Here is a 19,000-nt window from a genome sequence, read left to right as displayed (position 1 = left end):
GAGTGCGCGGTGTATGTGAGATGAAAGAGGCCCTTTATGACCACTTCCCAAAGGACCTGATCTGAACTGAAGGACAACAAGGCGAGATGTCTTCAGCGGCGGTGGAGGTGTCTGCAGCGCCCTTCTTTCTCTTGGCTCCTGGAGGTGGCTGAGGTGGTTGGGTCCATCTCCCAGTACAGTACAGTCGATGGTACGAGCAGGCGGCAGCTGCTCACAGCAGGCCCCACAGCAAAACTCCAGGAACCTGCAGAGTTGGTCCAGCTTTGCAGTAACATCATGACTTGCCCTGACAATGAAGCATCATTTTCTTTCATTCCATATCAGCTACTTCCCACGAGGATCTCCTTAAGCTGAAAAAAATGATTTTAGAACCACCACATCCCGACTAGAGAAAATACACGATGACAAAATAAATAAATAAATCATGAATTCAATCATACTTTTATGTGATTTTATGTCTTACTACTTACAACTATATCTCTATATTTGAAAAAAAATGTAGCACATATATGTATAAGATATAATGCTGTCTTAAGACAATCATCAGTAGCCAGGGATTCAAGGAGTCCAAGCCACACTCTAAGGTCCCCTAGGCTTCGTGATTCCTCCCAGTTCAGAACCACACCATCTGTGCAGGAAGATGGAGGGAAGCCTATGATGACATTTCCAAAAACAAGCTGAAGAAAAGTTAGGTTTCTACTGAGTTCTTCCTTACAAAGAAACAATTTCACTTTCCCTTTTTTGGTTATATTTTTATTTAGTTATGTACATAGCTTTTCTATATATGCACTAATTTTTTCCTATTTTTTCTAAAGAATGGAAATAAAAATTAGACATAATAATATAAATATATTCATAAAACATTCTGTGTTATCATGGGCAATAGCCTAGTCAGCTACCTAAGTCTCCCCAATACCTAGGTTAGCATTATTTTTCTTTCTACCAAGATTCTCTTTACCTTCAGTTCAGTTCAGTCACTCAGTCATGTCTGACTCTTTGCAACCCCACGAACTGCAGCACATCAGGCCTCCCGGTCCATCACTAACTGCCGGAGTTTACTCAAACTCATGTCCATTGAGTCGGTGACACCATCCAACCATCTCATCCTCTGTCGTCCCCTTCTCCTCCTGCCCTCAATCTTTCCCAGCATCAGGGTCTTTTCCAATGAGTCAACTCTTCACATCAGGTGGCCAAAGTATTGGAGTTTCAGCTTCAGCATCAGTCCTTCCAATGAACACCCAGGACTGATCGCCTTTAGGATGGACTGGTTGGATCTCCTTGCTGTCCAAGGGACTCTCAAGAGTCTTCTCCAACACCACAGTTCAAAAGCATCAATTCTTCGGCGCTCAGCTTTCTTTACAGTCCAACTCTCACATCCATACATGACCACTGGGAAAACCATAACCTTGACTAGATGGACCTTTGTTGACAAAGTAATGTCTCTGCTTTTTAATATGCTGTCTAGGTTGGTCATAACTTTCCTTCCAAGGTGTAAGCGTCTTTTAATTTCATGGCTGCAATCACCATCTGCAGTGATTTTGAAGCCCCCGAAAATAAAGTCACCCACTGTTTCCCCATCTATTTGCCATGAAGTGATGGGACCGGATGCCATGATCTTAGTTTTCTTAGACATACACAAAGCACCATGACTTAATGGTCTCAAAAGTCTAAAGATTCTTTGTTGTTGTTGTTAACACAACTTACGTTTAATTGTTTAATTCTGATTTCACTGTCTTAAATTCAGTCATTAGATACAACTTATTCTTTTTTCTAAAGTGCACACATAGAGACTAATGAAGTGTGTTAAGGCCTTGCTTCTTGTATGGCAGGGAAAAATCAAACTGTAAGACTCAAAGTGTATGTAATTCTAGACAAAAAAAGGGCTGGCTTTTTCATATTTTATTTGCAATACGGGTGAGATCTTCTGAGATATTTTAGCAAGAAACCTTCTTGTAGATGTTAAAAATATCATTATCATGATAATAACAGAAGTTCAGTCAGAAAGAAAAAGAAGCGTTAAGTGCTATCAATGGTGATAATTTCAATTATCAGGTGAAAGCAGTGTAAATGGGTAAAATCTAAGAATGTGATATATTTTCAAAAACAGAAGTCAATCTATTGAACTCCTGAACCATCCTGCTATTTTCTGGGAACAGGCACAAAGTAACAATTTTAAAGAGAATATGTATTTATGCAATAAAAATCAAGCAAAAATGTCTATAATGTTTTTTGATATTTTATCTCCAGTTCCTCTCATATAAAGCTTTTAGCCAATGCAATTTTTTTTAGTGGTATAGAGTTCTGTTGTTGCTGCTGTCGATAGTAAGGTCCCAACAAACATGGGTAATCGAACGGTTGATAAAAGAAGTTCTTCTTTATAGAAGTATTAATTAATAAGCAATGAAAATATGATTCAATTAGAATGCAAGATTTCGGAACCCTTAAGGGATAAGAGTTTTGATCACTAATTGTTAGTATTATTAAGAGAGAGACAATCGAACAATTTCTGGCTCTTGATAGAACACTCTACAACCTACGAAGCATCTTGATAAGACAGCAAGAAAAGAACACACTGAATTTGGTCAAGCTGCTAGATTCTGCCAAGCTACAGAGAAATAAAATAAACAGAATGGAAGAAATCTGTTAAACTACACCCAGTAATGCAGCCAGAAAACTTTAAACTGTGAAAACTGTAAGACACCCAATTCTTCCTACAAATAAATTGCACTAAAAAAACAAGAGAGAGTGAGAGGGAGCAAAAAAGAGAAATATGAGGATCGGGTAGAGGGGCTATGAAATATAACAGAAAATTCAAAATATAAACAGGAGATAGGATACTTTTATGATATTAAGAAAGCATTGATCATTTTTAGATGTGATATTTGTATTGTGGTCACGTTTTTAAACAGAGTTCTTTCTTTAAGAATACATGCTGAAATATATACAGATATCAAGTGTCTGGAATTTCCTTCACATTCCAATTGTGGGGGCATAGGTGGGAGTATGGATAAAACCAGTTTGTTTAGGAGTTGATAATTGTTAGGGTTGGATGATGGGTTTATGATTTCATAATATTGTCTCTAAATCTGTCTAATTTTGCAATTTACCATATATATTAGTTTACTAGGGCTGTTATAACAAAACACCGCACACTGGGTGGCTTAAACAACACAAATTTATCTCCTCTCAGCTCTGGAGCCTGGAAGTCCAAGATCAAGGGGTCAGCAGGTTTGTTTTCTCCCGAGGCCTCTCTACGTGGCTTGCACACGGCCACCTTCTCCCTGTGTCCTCCGCGGTCTGTTCTCTGGGCACACCCATCCCTGGTATATCTTTGTGAGTCCACATTTCCTCGTCTTATAAGGACACCAGTCACATTAGATTCGGGCTCACCGTAATGGCCTCATTTAAACATAATCACCTCTTTAAAGATCCCGTCTCCAAACATAATCACATTCTGGGGAATCTGGGAATTAAGACTAAAACATATGAATTCAGAGGAAACACAGTTCAGCCCCTAAGACCAGAATGAAAGTGTTTTTAAATAAAAGAGAAAATACAATATTTTTAAAATAGAATACACAAAATTCATAACTTCAAAAACTGAATTTTAAAAAAATATGACTTGCTGGGGCTTCCCTGGTGGTGCAGTGGTAAAGAATCAGCCTGCCGAGGCAAGAGGCGCAGGTTGGATCCCTGGTCTGGGAAGATCTCACACGCCACGGAGCGACCAGGCCCATAGCCCCCAGCCACACGCCACGGAGCAACCAGGCCCATACCCCCCAGCCACAGGCCACGGAGCGACCAGGCCCATACGCCCAGCCACTGAGCCTGTGCTGGAGAGCCCGGGAGCCAAAACCAGCGAGCCCAGGCGCAGCAGCCCACCGAGCCCGGGAGCCCCAGAGCCCACGCTCTGCAACAGGAGACGCCGTCGCAATGAGAGCCGGCATGCTGCACCGAGAGAGTAGGCCTGCTCTCCGCAACCAGAGGGAAGTCTGCACAGCAATAAAGACCCGGAATCGCCAGAAGTAAATAGATCTAAATATATATATATATCTGTATATGACTTGCTTCTCGGCTGACATCTTTAAGTAAATTTGTCTCACAGTCTCACCTTTTAATACTTCCACAGGCCTCCTCACTCTGTGGATTCCTAACAGAATGTTGTGTTTCACTTTTCTTAAAGTACCTTCCTGTGATCTCAGAGACTTAAATATATCGCAAGAGAAACAAAACTTTGCTGTAGGCAGCTCACTCTATCGAGCTACTGGACAGTTACGGGTTGAATGTTTGTGTACCTCCTAAATTTCTATCTGACACCTAATTTCTAACGTGATGGTATTTGGGGCCTTTGGGAGGCAATGAGATGAGGGAACCCGCTGTGAACTGCATCAGGGCCCTTATAAGGAGAGGCCAGAGGCTTTCTCACACTGTTTCCACCACAGGAGGATACAACACGATGTCAGCAGTTTGCAAACCAGAAGAAGGGTTCTCACCAGAACCCAACCATGCCAGCACCCTGATCTTGCACTTCCAACCTCCAAATCTATGGAAAATAAATTTATGGTGTTCATAAACTGGTCAGTTTATGGTATTTAGCTAAAGCAGTCCAAGCTAAGGCATAAAGAATTATCTGTTTTTAAAAGGATTATTCATTTAACAAATATCATCCCTTACTTTCAAAATTATAAAGACTGAGAAATTGAGAATGTGGCTACCTGTCCTCACCCAGTGGCACATTTCTACCTCACTGGAGGTCATCAATAGAAGGCCAAGTACTTGCTTTCTGTATCCTGTACAACAGGCTTTAAATAAAATTCTTAGAGAAAATACTGGCCAAACCTAACATACCAGGAAAAACAGCACATTAGAGTAAAAGTCAACATCAGATTCCAAAAAAGCTCCCATTTTTTTCATATGAAAAACTGAGGTCTAATAGAGTGTTAACATTTAATAGGAATAAATGTAAGATTCTACTCTAGTATCCAAAAACACTTACTGGAAAAACATAAAAGAGATATGACTTAACACACGTTAAACATTTTATTGAGGACTTTAATTGCTAATAAAGACACTGAGGGTCAATAATGTGCTTACTGAAATGAATAGATTAGGCTACAGCAACAGAATTACAACTTAAAGAAATGATTATCCATTTTACACAAGATTTCACCTGAAATTTCTGTTTCTAGGTGATGCACTTTATAAAGAATAATGTTAAAATGGTGAATATATTTAATGCCTTGTCAAAGAAAGAGCAACCACAGAACTTGGAAGTATTGGGGTAAAACAAGACTGAACAGACAGACAAAGGACTTCAAACACCTGAAGCGCTGCCATCTGAAAAGGCTGTAGGCCCATCTTTCCTGCCCCAAGGGGAAAGGAGGACGTTAGCCTTGCAAACTCCTTCCCGTCCTTCAGGAAGTGTCTCTTCCTCAGGGAGGCCTTCCCTGGCTTCTGCACTGCGAGCTTCTGACTGCTGGCTCCTACACACTCGTTCTTCTCTCCTGGGCACCAATCCCACTTCTAACTGTCACACTGTGTTGGCCCTACTAAACTGTCAATTCCCAGACAGGGTGGACCACGTCTGATTTATCGGTCCTGTGACATTCTGCACCTGGCACCAATGAATGAATAAAAGAGCACATGAGAAACAGATCTGACATTAATATAAAAATGTATTCTCTAACACAGTTGTGCAAAGATTCATGGCTGCCTCAAGAAGTAGCAATTTTTCTTTCATGAGAAAAATTTTACCCTGTTTAGGCATAAAACGGCTTCCACTTGTCTGGGACTTCCCACGTGGCTCAGTGGTAAAGAACCTGCCTGCCAACGCAGGAGATGTGCGTCTGATCCCCGGGTCAGGCAGAGCCCGTGGAGGAGGAGACGGCAACCCACTTCAGTATTCTTGCCTGGGAAGTCCCGTGGACGGAGGGGCCTGGCGGGTGACAGATAGTTCAGGGGGCTGCAGCGAGGCGGGCGTGACGGACAGGACCCAGCAGACATGCGTGGAGCCTGGGGCAGGGGCGGGAGACTGGGTTAAACAACGTCTAACCTTACTGCCAACCTGGGCCCTATGATTTGAGTTCTGCCGGTAACGGTTGTGTTTACTGCACCATAAATTTCATTTTAGCTGATCAGCTACATTCTGATCTGTTTTGAAAAATTTTAGTGATGCATTTCCATGTAATTACTTCTGTTCAAATTCAAATTTCATTTGCTATTTCTCCCTATCTTTTCCTTCTCCTTCTCTCTCCCTTCCAAAAAGCTGATGATTAATATTTCCATTTTACTGTAAGGATGTCTAAAATTTCAGAAAACACAGCAGCAGACAGCGATGTCAGGACAGACACAGAAACGAGAAGACTTCTGAGATTCTTAGCATCAGCTGTGCCAAGAGTAAATGCAGATCTGAGTAATGACACAAAATCACTGCCTCGCCATTTCCTTTTATGCTGATTGGATTTTTAAATACAAGGGCCCAATTTTCCATAGAAACAGATCAGATTTACAGCAAATACAAAAATTGCATCTTTTATTTATAAGGTTAAAAATCTACCCAAATACTTTTCATCAAAATCGTGTGACTGTAATATCGACTTTCAGAGGATTAGTCAAGCATTACATAACTTTGCTTCTTCCTGCGGGAATTAATAAGCAGAGACCTTGAAGGTCAATCTCCTCAACACAGTTCCTGAGACTACCAATTCTGACCTTGACTATTTGATTCGGTTTGGTACTGAAGTCTGGGGACGAAGTTGTGAGATATGTGAGGAAATGCACGTGCTCACTGTCCTTTCTCCACTCTCTGCTTTCTTTCTAGAGGAACATCTTTTGTGAGAGCAACCTCTAGCCCTAACTCCATTCATGGACAATTATGGAGGTAGGACATCAATATGTTTTTAACCATTAGTGCTTAACATACAAATATAACTTACTTATTTTGAATCATACTACATCTTCTGTTGAGAAGACTTTGAAAGGGTTAGGTAGATAAAACAGGGATAGGAAGCTACAGAGAGGGGAGAAACCTGGCCAGTCACACTCGGTGGGGTTGATGATACCACGCTGGGAGGGCACGCACACTCCAGACAAATGAACTTCCAGAGAGGGCCCCCAAAATCAGGGCTGCGTATGACTGTCATGAGCAAATCTGGGCTGGACTGAAATCATCCCTATAATCTTTAAACTGAATGCCTAATTCCTTCTGAGGACTTTATTCTAAGGATAAGCTGAAGCTTCAATACGTTGGCCACCTAATGCAAAGAGCCGACTCACTGGAAAAGACCCTGATGATGGGAAAGATTGAGGGCAGGAGGAGAAGCGGGCGACAGAGGATGAGATGGCTGGATGGCATCACCGACTTAATGGACATGAGTTTGAGCAAACCCTGGAAGTTAGTGAAGAACAGGGAACTCTGGTGTGCCGCAGTTCACAGGGCCATAGAGTCAGACACAACTTAACGATGGAACGAAGATAAGGATAAGAAGGACAAAGAAGGGATTATAGAGAAAATATGAGGATGGAGGAAGTTACATAATTTTCAAACGCTTAACATTTTCTTTTTGGACCATGTTACGCGAGCATTTAAAGACCAGTGAGTAGATCACTGATTTATTTATACAACCTCACTCCATATCTTCCAATCTTTTATACAGCTTCAAGCACACCCTGCCAAATAACGGAGTTTTTCCTACATTCAGTATAACTTCAAACGTGTCTCTGAGAAAAAAGAATACATGTGAAAAAGTATGCCTTTGCTAAGCATAAGTAACATGCACGTACTCTTCAGAGAAGTGTTTCTCAAACTTTATTGTGTGTTCACATCCCCTAAAGACTTTGCTAACATGCAGATTTTAATCCAGTAGGTCTTGGGTGGGGCCTTAGATTCTGCATGTACACCAACTCTCAGCTGATGCCGATGCTGCTAGTCCACAGACCACACTCTGAGGCTTTAGACTATGACAGGAAAATCCAGCACTGGCAGGAAATTAACACCCTCAATGTCATTCCCACCTTCATATTTTTTTTCCCCTGAGTTCTTTTACTCTTTCCTGTTTGACCGGTATGAGACAATTTCAGGACCAAGCAGAGTAGGCACAAAAGAGAAATATATATTCTAAAATTACAACTTCAAGTGAAACAATAATAAGATTTTAAGTTGTCTCAAAGGTAGAAAATAATTTTTGATATGCATGAATTATACATACTTCGTGCAATTCACTGAATACACAGTAGCCTATGTCTCTCCATAAATGAAGCAGTATGTCTGCAAAATTTAAAGGGAGCTTAATTAACACACAGCACACCACTTCATGTGGCTTTCCTCATAGTTCAGCCGGTAAAGAATCTGCCTGCAGTGCAGGAGACCTGGGTTTGATTCCTGGGTCGGGAAGATCCTCTGGAGAAGGAAATGGCAACCCACTCCAGAATTCTCGCCTGGAGAATTCCAAGGACAGAGGAGCCCGGCAGGCTACAGTCCATGGACTTGCAAGCGTCAGACACAACTGAGTGAATGAATCACTCATCATCATCATACCACTTCATTGTCAGACGTCTCTGGATAGTGAGGTTATCTGAATAAATCAGATTTTCTACATAAGTTCAGTTTATCTTTTTACATTTCCAAGTGTACATAGTGATTTTTCTTCTAAATCTTTCTATAATTAACATATTCGAGAATTGTCAGATATACAAAACAAGGTTTAACATATCTGCAATTATTCAGGGTCAACAATGATCACTCTACAGAAAGGCTGAGGGAAGGGGGATGAGATGGTTGGATGGCATTACCGACTCGATGGATATGAGTCTGAGCAAACTCCAGGAGACAGTGAAGGACAGGGAAGCCTTGTAGTTCATGGAGATGCAAAGAGTAGCTACTGAATAACAACAATAGGAGCTGCTTAGGTCTGTGTGGGACTCTGCACTCCTATACAGTGGAGTCCGAGAGTGTCCTTTGGGTGGTTCTCAGCTTATTTCCAGCAAACTTCTGCCCCCTTCCTACATGACCAGCTGCCGCTGCATACTGCTCTCTGATCGCCCTCCTCTTATAATCTTTAATCTGCTGCTTTATTTTTCACGTAACATTCAGAGAAGATTCTGAGACTAACCTCTTTCCTATTTCCCCTTCGTTTTATTAATTCGGGTGCTCTCTTTCAGGCTTTTGGCTTACTGTTTCTCTGAATCAGTACAATCATTCCAGCTTATGGACATCATCAATTTAACCCCATTAAGCATCTCTTATCATGGCTGCTGAATACTCACTGATCCCGGTGTCCTTACAATACTGGACCAAGTATTGCCCCATGACTTTTAGAAGATGATTATACTCATGGACATTGAGAAATTCCTGCTTATTATGGGATGGTTCCATGATCTCCAAGGGTATATTAACAATTCCAACCACACCTGCACCAAGTCTGGAAGAACAAATACATATATAAATTATGTGAAATTGAGCTAAGAAAACAGAAAAGGCTAGTATTCATCTTTCAAAATCAATTAAAAAAATAAATTCAGTCATTCAGTCCAAAGCATGTCAAAGTTAACAAGTTGTGACTGTACTTTTTAATGTAAGTGTATGGTCATTCCAGTTTTGTTTGGTCCCATAATACAAAATCTCTTAATATGTCATTACTGAATTAATATGACTCCTTTTCTAAACCTATAATCTGACAGGGGAAGGCAGGGTGAGTAGGAAAATGAGGCCGTGAAGCAGTAAACACCCCCAACAATCCCTTGCAGAGATAAACTGCCACAGTCCTCTCAACAACACAGGCCAGCAGTCGCTTTTTTCCACCCTTGTTTCCCCGTCAGGCTGGATTTCTCCCCACGTTTGCAGAGGTCCACGGGTGCTCAGTGACATCTATTAAGGGGATATACAGGCTGTACTATCTGAGAAAGGAATAGCCTGATGGATAAACTCGACTTCTTTTTCACATTTCAGCAGCTTATGATGGATGTGGCTGGGCTCTTCTGCTGAGTGCTATAACCTGTGTGGGGAAAAGGTGTCCAGAAATCGGGCTCTTCGGGGCTCCCAGCGCCTGCTGCCTGCAACTGGCCTACAAGCCATGCCTTCCCAAATTGGGGCTTTCCATCATGTTTTCCATCACTTTCCCTTTCCACCCTGCCCTTCCTTCAACTAGTCATTCTGGAAGCCTAAATTTGGGCATCATTTCTTCCAGGAGACCTACCTTAACTTTCCCAGGTTTGGTTCACTGCCCCTCCTAAGAGGCTCTTTTTGCACCTGGTCCTTGCCTATAACAGATATTTGTTTGTCCATTTATCAATTCATTCATGCTCAGCACCTGGTCCCATTCCAGAAACCAGGAATACATTATGAATACAGAAGATAAGGTCCCTGTTTATGAGGCTTCTCTTCTATTAAAGGCTGAAAGCCATTACGGGTGACAAGATAATTTCAGAAGGTGTAAGCGGTGTAAGCAAAATACAGCAGGTGCCATAATATGTGAAGAGAGATAAGGTGGAAGGAGAGATGTCAGAGGCTAATTTTAATTAAATAGTCCAAAAAGAACTTCCTGTGGAGCAGACTTCAGAGCTGATGCCTGAGCAACATGCTAGGACCGTCAGTAAGAAGATCTGAGGACAGAAGTTCAATGCAGAGGGAACAGCAAATGTCAAGGCCCAAAGGCAGAAACGAGTTTAGGATGTTTGAGAAAGAAGATGCCTGCCGGTGTGCAAGGAATGCTGTCAGAGGGTGGGTATTGGAGCGGGTGTCCCAGAGCCAGGCAGAAGCCAGATCACTGGCAGAATATGAAAACCAGTGCTATTCTACATGCACTGGGATTTAAAGCAAGAGAGTAAACTAATTTGTATTTTAAAAGATCATTCTCACTGTTTCCACACAATATAAAAAATCCGTATGAATATACCTGTCCTTCTCACTGGACTATAGGTTCCTTAGCAAAAGGCAGGAGGTCTTCACCATTTTGTCTGCAGAGTTTAGTACAGGGCCTGGCACACGGTCCTGTAATACCAGCGCTTGCTGAATAAACCCATGAGTGAATCATGATCTCCTTGAGAGTGAGGGGACAAGATGAAGAAATGTTCCCCTGAGCCATCCTACTGCTCATGGTTATCCTGTCTGATTTTGTAATTTTCTACAGTCTCTCTTCAGGGCTCTGCGTAATTCACGACAGCAGCTTGTGGAGCTTCAGACCGACCACCGGGAAAGCAGCAGAATGCATTCCTCTGGATCCAGGCAGGCTGGCGAGTGCTAAGAATATACGCTCATGCAGGTACCTGGCAGGAACTCATGCATGCTGGGGCTACACAAAATGTTGGAAGGGTTGTGTTACAAGACTATGGATTTTTCTTTTCTACAATTTCTTTACTCTGCTTGCATTATTTTTTAATTGGAGAAATATCAGCAACTTTAACCGAGTAGATGGCACAAGAAATAGTAAAATTTCCAAAAGTGTGCTTTTTCTTTAGAGCAGGCATGCGATCCTACTGATATTATAAATTAGGCAGATGAATGCCTGCACAGTGATGGGAAGGGTGGATGGGGGACACGGCACCTGCTCCCATTATGATTAATTACTCATCTAACTCCACAGACAGGATCCTACCACATCTTCTCCCATCCTGCCTGTGCCTCTGAAAACAAAAACATACTTACAAGGATTTCAGTTTCAACTGTGGGCCCACTTTCTCGTGCATTTTGATCAAGCGGTTATTACTGTAAATGAACATCCCAGCTTGGCTTTGGTTTTCTATGTTCACACCAAAGAACAGGGTGAGTGTCCTTGCTTTTCTTAATTCCCTAGCATCACATTTAGAAAGTTAAAAAAAAATAATTAAGTAAAAATAGACATTTTACAAGCTAATAATAACTCAGAAGATAAATATCAAAGGAACTGTGTATATATATATATATATATATATATATAATATCCAGGTATTTTGCAAAACCTAGTTGGCGCATTCAAGTATATCTCTATAGCCAAGTATTCTGCATAAACATGATCGACAATAACCATACCAGTCAAACATAAGCATTCCTTGATTCACAAATGAGTTTGCCAGTTTAAATTTGTAAGAACTAGAAAGTGCAGTGGAACTGTGAAACATTAACTGGTCTAATATGTACATTGCAGCATTTTTGAAAAAACGATGATCTATGTGAAAATGTAGGTATTTCTAACACTGAATGTGATATGTAACTTTCAGCATGTTCTCAAACCTCCCAATATCTACACAGGTTCAGTTCAGTTCAGTTCAGTCGCTCAGTCGTGTCTGACTCTTTGTGACCCCATGAACTGCAGCACACCAGGCCTCCCTGTCCATCACCAATTCCTGGAGTTTACTCAAACTCATGTCCATTGAGTCGGTGATGCCATCCAACCATCTCATCCTCTTTCGTCCCCTTCTCCCCCTGTGTTCAATCTTTCCCAGCATCAGGGTCTTTTCCAGTGAGTCAACTCTTCGCATCAAGTGGCCAAAGTATTGGAGTTTCAGCTTCAGCATCAGCCCTTCCAACGAACACAAAGGACTGATCTGTAGGATGGACTGGTTGGATCTCCTTGCAGTCCAAGGGACTCTCAAGAGTCTTCTCCAACACCACAGTTCAAAAGCATCAATTTTTTGGCGCTCAGCTTTCTTCACAATCCAACTCTCACATCCATACATGACCACTGGAAAAACCATAGCCTTGACTAGTTGGACCTTTGTTGGCAAAGTCAAGTCTCTGCTTTTTACTATGCTATCTAGGTTGGTCATAACTTTCCTTCCAAGGAGTAAGCGTCTTTTAATTTCATGGCTGCTGTCACCATCTGCAGTGATTTTGAAGCCCCCAAATATAAAGTCACCCACTGTTTCCCCATCTATTTGCCATGAAGTGATGGGACCAGATGCCATGATCTTAGGTTTCTGAATGTTGAGCTTTAAGCCAACTTTTTCACTCTCCTCTTTCACTTTCATCAAGAGGCTTTTTAGTTCCTCTTCACTTTCTGCCATAAGGGTGGTGTCATCTGCATATCTGAGGTTATTGATATTTCTCCTGGCAATCTTGATTCCAGCTTGTGCTTCATCCAGCCCAGTGTTTCTCATGATGTACTCTGCATATAAGTTAAAGAAGCAGGGTGACAATATACAGCCTTGACGTACTCCTTTTCCTATTCGGAACCAGTCTGTTGGTCCACGTCCAATTCTAACTGTTGCTTCCTGACCTACACAGATTGGAATGTGCCAAAAGATATTCTTCAGTTTTCTTTTTCCAAATTCAAAAGTAAATCAAAGGTAATGAAGCAAGTTTACAAAGAAAACAGCTTCTGTTTTTCTGACTCTTCTGTACTATGTTTTATGTGACATTTGCATTAAAAGTATAAAAGCAGAAATTAAGAGACATCAGAATACGCAAGATTAAGTCATAGGAGCAGGAAAAGCACTTTCATGTAAGAACCAGAAAGAGGGGCGCGACTTCAAGTACAAGCTCATCTTTGAAATAACCATATGACTATGGATGAGCCACTTCAACACTTCGTCTCGTCTGAAAAATGGGAATTATATCTGTCTAGCCACTTGGGATGCCATGAGGATTAAAAGAGATGATATTCAGCATGAATCTGGAAGACTTTTGGTGCCTGGCAAATGTCATTCTCCTTTTCCACCAAGAATGGTATCAAATGTAGTTCTTTCCCTCCACTCATCCTGTAGCTCTCCTCATTCCTCAGAAACAGCTTCTTTCTTTTCAAATTCATGATCACGGGCTATTACAACTAATATAATATACTTGCTGGACTGATTAACTGTATCTATCATTAAAGGACAATAATAAAGCTTCAGCTGTCCTTCTCTATGGATGTAATGACAGAGTACATTAGACTTTCTGAGGGAGCTACTGACATGAATTAATATATAATGTATTTTTAAATGCACAAACATGTAGGGTTAAATATATATGAATCAAACTTTTTCTCAAAAATGTCTACTCTATAATTAGATTCCTACTCTTTAACCAAAAAGAATACTGATTTTGTAAGGAACCTCAAAACAGAATATTAGAGGGTATGACATAATCACTCTACAATATGTCATACTGATTGTCTTCAAATTAAAAAAAAAAGCATTTTGCTATAAAAACAAGTTCACCCCAACCAGCATTATTATAAAATATAGGTTGCTCACCCTTTATGTCTATCATTGTGATAACAAAAACGTCATCAACCAGCTCTTTATTTCTGAAGACTTTAAAGTGGCCCTTGCTTTTCAGTAAAGAATCCTATGGCAGTTATTCATTATTTATTTTGATACATGCATAATTAACAGTTCAAATTTAAGTTGTGAGGAAAGTTATGGTTATATAGTGGGCTTCCCTGCTGGTCAGACAGTGAAGAATCTGCCTGCAATGCAGGAGACCTGGGTTCAATCCCTGGGTTGGGAAGATCCCCTGGAGAAGGAAATGGCACCCCACTCCAGTATTCTTGCCTAGATAATTCCATGGACAGAGGAGCCTGGTGGGCTACAGTCCATGGGGTTGCAAAGAGTCGGACACAACTGAGCAACTCACACACACACGGTTATACAGCACGTCACAGTTCACACATACCAAAAAATGCTGAAAACCAGTAACACTTCCCTAAAAATGTGTTTCTAAAAGTTACCACAGTTTTCAAAATCTGGCTTAACTTGCACAATAGCTATTATTTTCAGTTTAATTTGTTTAACACCTGAGCGGGACAGCAAGTCAACCTTACCAATGCAAACAATGGCTTTGAATACAGGCTCACTATTCTTAATCGTATATAAGCTGACACTTATACCTGAAGTATCATCCATCTTCAACTGAAAGCAGTACTGGAAGATGGAAGAAACTGGGACTAACCATTCAGATTTCAAATAGCAAAGGACATAGAAAAAGTGAAGTTGCCAGGTGACCCCTTGAGAAGCTCACTTCTTCATCATAAAATGTCACAGGCTAAGGAAGAGAAACTGTCATAATAATCACCAAATCTGTCTACAGTGAAATCAGACTTTGTTTTAACATAGTGCAGAGGGTTCCAACAAACAGAAGATCTCCTGTCTTACCTCTGCCTCTCTTGAAGAATCTTTTGCTTTGCTTTCACATCTTCCAGAGCTTTCTGTAATACATCCTAGAAAAGTACATTTGGTTAGGAGAGAACATAATGCCATTAAACTAATGAGAGCTGAGTTGGTATTTACTATCCTATTATCCAGAGGTTTCACAAGGGTAACAGTGATAGGTCACACTGCGTAATGCAATTCTACCACAGCAAACACTCAATAAACAGTCGATAGATATGAAGTTCCAATAACTAAGAAGACAAACCAAATCCAAGCCCGCAGTTCTCTTTCTGAGGATATTCCAGTGTCCTCTCTGTCTTAGAGAAACAGCCACTGCTCCCGTTAAAGGCCCGGTGGCTTTCGCACAAACAACGAGAAAGCTTGGGAAAGTCATTCCGTGTGCCTGGCCTCTGTGAGAATGGACAACGCTTCATTCATCATGTGATCCATCACTAAGGCCTTTTTCAGGAAAAAGAGAAATTGTGACTACAAAATTTTATCAAAAGCCAAAAAGGAAAATGTCTCCTCTATCTCAAGTTCCGTACAGTCCTCACTAATACTCCCCAAACTTTCCCCTTATAGGATATCCCATCCCTGGATTTTCTCCCTTTCAGAGTGCCTCAATAACAGCGCCCGCCTGTCTTTCTTTTCTTCTAACTTGATATATCAGCTCATTCACAACTCTATCTCTAGTAGCTTCCCTCCAGTCAGGCAGAAAAGAAAGAATGCATCGTCACTATTTCACAAATAAGAACAAACTTTTAATGTGCTCCATCCACCTGATGTGAGAGCTGGGCATCTCATTTGATGGGCAGACCATGGAGTGAACCTATTTTCACTGACTTGTAAAAGAAAATGGTCAATGCTTGGTAAGTATTTCACTTCAAATTCAACCACTCAACAGCCTGGAGGAATTTAAGAGGTCAAAAGCTGAGGTCGTTCTGCTTAGCTCTCTTCTCTGAGTTGAAGTCCGGGCACATCAGGGCAACAGAGCGAGTTGCTCAAAGACGTCCCCGCCCTTCCCGTCAATGGACTTAGAGCAGAGAGCAGAGAGGCGGTGAGAGCTAAGAGGCTCAGCAGGAAGAAAGGGGGTCCTGACCCGTTAGAAAGCGTCTCTTTCTCTCATCTTGCAGATACATAAGCAAAGGAAATTGATTTTTTTTTAGAAACAAAATTAAGCTTAAACTTCTCTTTAAAAAATCTGTAACAATAAGATGGGTCTATATTTACCTTAAAAAAAGTTGAAAGAAAAAGGTAAAAGAGTTTTGGGAAAACCATGGAGCGCTTTGGGGAATTACCACGTGCTACTCTCTGATTTCAACCCATATTCATGACAGTTAGATACGAGAGCTCTTCCTCACACAGCCTTGGTCCTTGAAAGTTTAAGAGCAAATTACAGAAAGAATTCCTACACGGAGACTGCAGAAGAGGAAGAAGGAAGGGCGAAGGAAAGCATTTTTTCCTCCAAATAACTCCTTACCCCGTGCAGGCAAAGAAATACGCCAAATGACAAATATGCACTACAGTAGAAAGTCTGGTATCGTATTCTTGGTAAAAGTTAGCAAACTTAACATGTCCTGCAGCAACATTATTTTTCTCTTAGTTGCTATGTATTGTAATTAATAATAATAGTTCTTTATAACCTATCTTACTCATAGGCATATTGCAAGGATTACAGAGAATGTTTATGAACTGTGTGGAATAACTCATAAGAAAGCTTTGCAAGCTGGAAGCACTGTCATTAATATTCATAATTATAGTATATAACTCCTGGCAATAGAAAGAAGGATTGCTTATTAGTGTTCTCTTTGCTCTCCCCATTCATTTAGGTCCATAGGGAGCTATAATTTGAAGAGATATTTTCAGGGAGACATGATAGGCTAGTTTTTTCTTTTAGCTTTGCATTATTTTCTCCCTTTCTTTACATTCTTCCCTTCATTTTAAAGAAACAAGTTGTGATGCCCTTCCCCGCTGTTCCCAATTCACCCATGTTTAGTTCCATCTTTGTTCCCAATCTCAGCCTTTCCCCGACTTGCTGAATTTCCTCCCCTTTCTCTGCACTCATCTGTTTATCTTGTGTTAAAACGAACTCAATCTCCTCAGCTTGTTTAAAGGTTAGTAAGTAAGTGATAAGAGACAACTATATACAGGAAAAAGCAAATGACCCTGTTTGCCCTTGAAGAAGACCGAATGCCACACCTCGGCGGCGGAGGACGAAGTGCTCTCAGAGGAGTTCACTTTGATTTGTGCTTCTTTCAGGATGAGTTCGGCTAGAAACAGAAGCAAGATAATTTAATAAAATAAAATTCTTTCAAACATCTTTAAATTAACATTGCATATACATAATGCATACATGACCAGTAAGAATGGCTTACAGATAATAACTTCAGGAAATTCTATATTCCTGCCACAGTTTCCCACTGTAAAGATTAGGTAGCTGTATAGAGTGTCCTCTCAGGCATGACAGCTTACAGAGCATACGCTTGTTGTTTAGTTGCCAACTCATGTCAGACTCTGTGCAACCCCATGGGCTGTAGCCCACCAGGCTCTCTCTGTCCAGGAGGTTTCCCAAACACTAGAGTGGGTTGCCATTTCCTCCTCCTGATCTGGAAATCAAACCTTTGGCTCCTGCCACCATCTCCTGCAATGCAGGTGGGCTGGCTATGTCTGAGCCACCTATACACATACACACAAATTCAAAAGTCATGACTGACTGACTGGTTGACTGAAACTCTCTAAAATCCATGAAATATGGATTCAAAGCTACTCCTCACTCCTGGATCACTGGGGAAGGATGACTTTGTCCTTTTGTGGGAGGACTGATTGTGTATAGCATTCTGTCTTAAAGTGGATGTGTAACTATGGAATATTACTCAGCCATTAAAAAGAATTCATTTGAATCAGTTCTAATGAGATGGATGAAACTGGAGCCCATTATACAGAGTGAAGTAAGCCAGAAAGATAAAGACCATTACAGTATACTAACACATACATATGGAATTTAGAAAGATGGTAACGATAACCCTATATGCAAAACAGAAAAAGAGACTCAGATGTATAGAACAGACTTTTGGACTCTGTGGGAGAAGGCAAGGGTGGGATGTTTCAAGAGAACAGCATCGAAACATGCATATTATCTAGGGTGAAACAGATCACCAGCCCAGGTTGGATGCATGAGACAAGTGCTCGGGCCTGGTGCACTGGGAAGACCCAGAGGGATCGGGTGGAGAGGGAGGTGGGAGGGGGGACCGGGATGGGGAATACATGTAAATCCATAGCTAATTCATTTCAATGTATGACAGAAACCACTGCAATGATGTAAAGTAATTAGCCTCCAACTAATAAAAAATAAAATAAAGTGGATGTGTAACACCAGTCTCTAAAATTATCTAACTCTGCAACAGAACAGTGAGGGTTTCATTTTTCCCTATCTGGCTGTGCTGGGTGGCTGCGGCACGTGGGCTCTCTAGCTACGACATGTGAACTCTTGGTTGCGGCGTGTGGGGTCTAGTTCCCTGACCGGGGACTGAACCCCAGGCCCTGCAGTGGCAACATGGAGTCTCAACCACTGGACCACCAGGGAAGTCCCTGGGCTTTCTGATATACATCAGTCTACTGTCAAGTGTGTCCTTAGAATTTAACTATTTCTGTAACAATAAATAACATCATATTTAGACAAAACCAAAGAAGGAAGATATGCTACAAAGTTCCTGAGAGGGAGGAATTACATTTGACTAATTGTGGTTACTCCTGCAATGGTGAGAGCAGCATTCAGTTCAGTTCAGTCGCTCAGTCGTGTCCGACTCTCTGCCACCCCATGGACTGCAGCACGCCAGGCCTCCCCGTCCATCAGTTTACTCTGGGAGTTTACTCCCAGAGTAAACTCCCAGAGTTTACTCAAACTCATCTCTATTGAGTCAGTGATGCCATCCAACCATCTTATCTTCTGTCGTCC

At 41.2% G+C, this 19,000-nt stretch overlaps 1 protein-coding gene across 1 annotated transcript in view; it reads right to left on the bottom strand.

Moving 5' to 3' along the window:
* MORC1 (MORC family CW-type zinc finger 1) overlaps window positions 1-19,000 on the bottom strand; it is a 179,755-nt gene that overhangs the window by 81,039 nt on the left and 79,716 nt on the right. Inside the window, exons 11-14 of the mRNA XM_070454923.1 lie at window positions 17,245-17,315; window positions 15,049-15,113; window positions 11,642-11,785; window positions 9,265-9,419 (exon numbers count right to left, since the gene is read on the bottom strand). Of these exons, the coding sequence (XP_070311024.1) occupies window positions 9,265-9,419; window positions 11,642-11,785; window positions 15,049-15,113; window positions 17,245-17,315 (435 nt within the window). The remainder of the gene's footprint in view (window positions 1-9,264; window positions 9,420-11,641; window positions 11,786-15,048; window positions 15,114-17,244; window positions 17,316-19,000) is intronic.

This window comes from Odocoileus virginianus, chromosome 25, assembly GCF_023699985.2.
Source record: "Odocoileus virginianus isolate 20LAN1187 ecotype Illinois chromosome 25, Ovbor_1.2, whole genome shotgun sequence".
In the NCBI taxonomy this organism is placed as follows: domain Eukaryota; kingdom Metazoa; phylum Chordata; class Mammalia; order Artiodactyla; family Cervidae; genus Odocoileus; species Odocoileus virginianus.
Note: the sequence above shows the minus strand (reverse complement) of the source record. Positions and strands in the feature narration are given on the sequence as shown.